Below are 5,692 nucleotides of genomic sequence, written 5' to 3'. Positions count from 1 at the left end.
AGAGAGCGAAAAAATGAATAATAACTGAATAATTTAAAGGTGAGGAACCTTTTTAACATCAAGTTTTTTTATGATCCCGCACTCTGGTGGTAGCGAGACCGTTAAGTTAATTTTTTTAATTTTATAACGTAGGGGATATGGGAGTTACCAAAGTAAATATTTTTTGTCGCTAACAGAACATAAATTCTCATAGGTAGGTAATAAATAGAAGCCTTAATTATGTAAATGTACAGTTAATTTGATAAAAATAACTTTCATACGATATTTTTGCAACCTCCTTGAATGTAATACCTGATTTAGTAGATTTAATAATGAAATTAAACAAGATTTTGATTATTAGGCCGCCGCTACCCCCGAATGTTTGAACTAAAGTCAACTTAATATGAGGCGGAACCCGCCCGAGCAATATCTCTTGTGTAAACCATTTTAACACTGTGAAAATATTTATTTTATGCTTATAATACGGAAATTAAGCTCCTCTTGCTTGGTATGTTATTGGAATTATTTAAAAGACCATTTCCATACGTACACATGCAGGATCGATATACCTAAGTATGTGCGCATAACATGTAAAATTACTTATACATAGGTAGGTATAGTGTGTAGCTTTCAAATAGAGCTCGACGGCTAATCCTATTGTCTATTGTTAAGTAAAACCGCACGTGCTACTTACCTGCAAAAAAGGGTCTTAATTATTCTATTTGGCACCTGAGCGCGGGCTAATCCAACGCTCAAAAACCAGTGTAGGTGCGCTCTCCGATAACGCGCCTTTGTTACGCATCACGATGACACATTTTAGACTGGTTCTGTAGCGTTCGACTCGCCGGGACTCAGTAACCGAAGTACGTATTTTTTATGCAGGTGGTTGTGGCACGTGGCACGAGCGGTTTTACTTAACAATAGACAATAGGATTAGCCGTCGAGCTCTATTTGAAAGCTACACACTATATCTACCTACATGATTTTTGCGTATTTTGGATCCTGAACAGAAATAACAGGTAGTTTATTTTTTAAGCAAGTAGGCAATTAAATAGTATGTACTTATCTATTTACCTACTTTTTTTTTCAGTGGTACAAGCTAGTATATGTCCCATAGTTTTATTACAGGCCTATTCGGAATTGGAGATAAACACAAGACCTAGAGACGATTTAGAGATCAACTAGATCTACATTAGATATCGACTAGACGTGACTTGGATATCTAAGTCATAACTTGTCGAAATCGTTCAAGAGGACCTCCAGAATCGCGGAAACGTCAAATTTGACATATCTATCTTACAAATATCTTTAAATTATCCATATCGTAACTTGTTGAAGTCTAGTAGAAATCTAATTCATTTTCCGAATCGAGCCGTTAGTCACCCAAAATTCCTGTACGGAGCTCGAGGAAATACATGCGCGTGTCACTGGACAAAGAAGGCTTTCAGCGATATAAGATTGTATAATAGAATATACTGATGATACTTACGTAGAAACGCTCAATAACGCCTCGAAAAATAGCGTCATCGTCTAACCCAGCTTTCGCAGCTTAAGCACTTTTTAGCCAATAGACGCACGCGCCATTTCGCAGGCTATTATCATAGATTACAAGCTGAAATCGCCACGTGATTGCCCGATGGCCGGCCATCATTACGACGGTCTATCCGGTATCGGATTTCGCGTCACGTCCTCTGTTGATTGCCGAACGACAAACCGGTTGCCCGCCGGCGTTGCAATTACTAACGACACCGACACCCTGCTACCCTTCGAAGTTCCGATAAATAGATGAATGTGGACCGCTTTGAAGCCATTACGGAAGTTTTCTGCCTTTTAAAGCGAGTCTCAGAGCGGACGATAAGTAAAGAGAGTAAAAATATAATGGACTAATAGGTATTTTATTTACAGAAAATGTAAGTAGATATCACGGGATACCTTTTCAACTTTCGCACTTTTTAGTGTCAACTAGGAACCGTTATAGTTTCACCATGTCCGTCTCTCCGTCGGCGGCTTTGCTCCGTGAACGTTTGTGCTAGAAAGCTGCAATTTGGCATGGATATATAAATCATGTAGGCAACAGAAAGGTACAATAAAAACTAGATTATTTATTATTATTTATTTATTTGTTAATCATATTACAATTGTATCAATACTACAAAGGTAACTTAGCTTACCTTATAACAACCTTATACCTATCTATCTTTATTGAAAAAACAGATGTTAATGACTATAGTCGTGTCAATTATTGAGTAGTTTTCTCAATGGCTATATTATCCTCACAAAATGGTAACATAGGTAATAGGTTATGTTAAATGCTAAATTGATTTATAGATATAGTATAATAGCACTTTTGTTTATCAATCAATTAGGTATTTATCGGTGTCTTTCAAGATAAAGTCGGCGACGCGCTCTCCAATTGCGATGGCGACGGCGGCAGTATTGCCACGCGGCACCTCCGGCAGCACGCTTAGGTCTGCCACTCGTAGACGGTTCACGCCATGCACCCGCTGTTGTGGGTCCACCACCGGGCCCAGCCTCGCAGTACCCACTGCGTGGAGCAACGAGGTTGTTAAGTGCCGGCAGTAGCAGCGCCAGTACCCTTCACGGTCATCCTCGTACTCGGGACAGTCAGGCAACTTTAGGTGGACGATAGACGCATTATGCACCTTAAACTCTGGTGTTTGTATCAAGTGCTCCACGATTGTTATGCCGCGCAGCATCTCTTCAACGTCCCTTTCATCAGATAAGTAATCTGGCAAAATAGATGGCTTTTGTAAAGGATCACTGCTGGCAAGTCGAATGTTGCCGCGGGAAAATGGCCGCAGCACCAAAGGACCAAGTAAAATTAAGGACTTGTTTTCGTTTTCGGCAGTAAGCTGTTGCGCGATGTCCTCGTTTAAAAAATTTGATTGATACACCCCAACGTCGAGGTACGCATTGGCTAATTGCATGGTAGGTATTTCGCAGTCGGAGCTGTTGTAAATGAGTTTCCGTTGGCTGACGTCATAGCAGCGTGTGTTGAGGAATGCTGTTACGTCGGTAATCCCGATGGAGGCGAGGGGCCCTGAGCGATTATACAACCACCTTTCCATGGCTTCACTTTGTGAGGACATTGATGTATCAGGATTTACTGATGCGTAGATCTGTGGAAACACGTGATCAGTTAGGCTATCGCCCACGGGTAAATCAGCGCGCACAGGAATGCCCAGATCGTTTAAATGAGAAGCCGGCCCTATACCAGAAAGCATCAAAATTTGCGGAGTTCCGATCGTACCCGCTGAAAGAACAATTTCTTTCCGCGCGTAGAGTTCAAGTGTTCTGTTTTGGGTTTCATCTCCAACCACCGCCTTGATTCCAATAGCGTTATTGTGTTTGTCCAGGATAACGCCGGTGCAGTGCGTGTTCTTAGTCACCTTTAGGGCTGATTTGACGTCGTCGCGTGTCAGGTAACCTCGCGCCGTGCTCATTCGCTCGCCGTCGTTTACGTACCCAATTATTTGTGATATTCCGATTTGTGATTTAGCATTTACATCATAGTTAAAAGGGAAATTAAGATATCTATAACCTTTTATGGTCCTTGAATGCCAACTGTTTTCAGAGTCGGCGAAAAATCCTATTTTCATAGTGCCGCTGGTGTTGTGGTAGGGAATAGACCTATAAGGTAACTTATCCAAGTCCTGCAAGCCCTCATACTTTAGGAAGTAGGGTTTAAGGTCTTTCCAGGCCCAGCCCTCGATACCGAGCTCATCGTAGTCCCGGTGGTTACCTCGAACATACATCATGAAGTTGATGCTAGTGGATCCGCCAAGACACTTTCCTCGATTAAAGCTGCACTGTTTGTCCGAATATGAGAGGCACGAAATGTTATTAGTGACGGTTGGGTACTGCCAGTCTAGAGCTGAGCCGAGTAGTGCCGAGTACATTCCGGGAATCTGAAACGATGAGAAATTATATTTTTGATGGATGTTTTATACGCATGTATAATACAAGCAGGAATTTGAAAGGTTATGTTACCCTAGTATTCAGATTGGGGTCGCCACCGGCCTCCACCAGCAGAACGCTTGCGCCGGATAACGCCAGCCGCGCTGCCGCCGGGGTCCCCGCAGCACCCGCGCCCACCACGATGTAGTCGAACGAATCACCATCTGTATTTAAGCTAACATGTGCAAATATATCGGCACATAGCACATCAATAAATAATATGCTTCTGCATGATATCATATTGAATGAACCTAACAACGTTACTAGATCAAAAGCGCTTCGTAGCTTCCCGGATTCTTTCATTGTATCCTTATAAGGAATAGTACGATAACCTTCGATACCAAAGGAACCAAAAGAAGGAGAAAAACGAAAGACATACCTATTCGTAATCATTACAAAGTGTACATTTCTTGAAACTACTCTACCATTTTTTAAGTGAAAACTTCTTTAGCGGCGCTGTGCACTTTTTGTGATGGGGAAAAAATGTTAAACTCATAACAGGTGTCACGTGACTGTACGACGTAAGACTGTCATTGAGTTTTCACTTCTGCCGGCACTCCCGGAGTGCAGCCCGTTGTTTTTTTAGGGTTCCGTATCTCTATAGAAAAAAAGGGAACCCTTATAGAATCACTTTTTTGTCCGTCCGTCCGTCCGTCTGTCAAGTCCTTTTATCTCGGGAACGCGTGGAGACATTGAGAACTGAAACCATATAGGAACTCAGTTCCCTTGAAGTTGTAAAAAAATCAAACTTTTAAGTTGACGTACAAAAAGATACGGCCGTTTATGCCGCAAAAGACGTATATTTTGACACTCTAAATGAAATCAAAATTTAAAGGGTATCCCGTTGACCTAGAACTATGGTATTTGGCAAAGGGATAAATCTGAAAACTTTAAATTTGAAAAAAAAAAGTTAAATTTCTACGGAACCCTCGGTGAGCGAGTCCGACGCACACTTGTCCGGTTTATTTTATTATCTTTACGAACAATATTTGTCAAAGATTTTTTCTGAAATGGCTAACTCTTGGAAGACTTCTATAACCATCCAGATATTCCAGAAAAAGGGTTCAGCTTAATGTAAACCTTCTCAGGTCAGCACTTCGAGTTACATCAAAAAAAGTTACCGAAAATTCAAATGAAGTATTTATTGATAACAATTATTACCTTTCAAGGGCACTGAATCGGGTAGCACATAATCGGGCAATTCTTGTGCTAGGCTGCCACCCGCTAGCATTATAGTCAAAAGTAGTAGGGTGCAAGGCAGCATTTTCAGTCCATACATTGAAATGGTGTGTCTGAAAGTAAACGTTTTAAGAACACTGAAATATATAAATGTCCACTATTTTCACCCAAAATTCTCTGTAGTACGTTTTAGATTCCATTAAATCTCAATAGTTCTAGAATGTCCTGTCTCAGTTCGGTTTCATTAAATTGTCGAATGCGCCTCTATGTCAAAAAAAATGCGCCTCCTTCGCTTCCGCTTTGGCGTAAACTTCCCAAATATCCGAGATAGCATTGTTCCGTTTATGGATAAGCCATGTAAACATTGCTGAAACCTACATAAGAAAAACATAATATTTAAGAGCCTTAACTTACAGATTTAAGGTGTGACCTCGCCGAAGCTAGGAAACTAAATGCGATCTTCTGTCAACACACTATCCACTATTACCTCGTGTACATCACTGACATCACCATCATACCTGTTATCACAAACTGCTTGTATCTGTTATCACAAAAT

The 5,692-nt window shown here is 41.0% G+C and overlaps 1 protein-coding gene across 1 annotated transcript; it reads right to left on the bottom strand.

The window, feature by feature from the left end:
- Window positions 1–2,324: 2,324 nt before the first annotated feature.
- LOC134794152 (glucose dehydrogenase [FAD, quinone]-like) lies at window positions 2,325–5,242 on the bottom strand. Its single transcript, XM_063765861.1, has 3 exons — window positions 5,119–5,242; window positions 3,991–4,121; window positions 2,325–3,908 (listed from the first exon to the last, which is right to left on the bottom strand). Exons 1-3 carry the CDS (start codon window positions 5,234–5,236, stop codon window positions 2,334–2,336), a joined length of 1,824 nt encoding a protein of 607 aa, XP_063621931.1. The 5' UTR covers window positions 5,237–5,242; the 3' UTR covers window positions 2,325–2,333.
- Window positions 5,243–5,692: the final 450 nt, after the last annotated feature.

Source organism: Cydia splendana, chromosome 10 (genome assembly GCF_910591565.1).
Source record: "Cydia splendana chromosome 10, ilCydSple1.2, whole genome shotgun sequence".
Classification (NCBI taxonomy): domain Eukaryota; kingdom Metazoa; phylum Arthropoda; class Insecta; order Lepidoptera; family Tortricidae; genus Cydia; species Cydia splendana.
The sequence above is the reverse complement of the archived record's forward strand: the minus strand, read 5'-3'. Positions and strand labels throughout refer to the sequence as shown.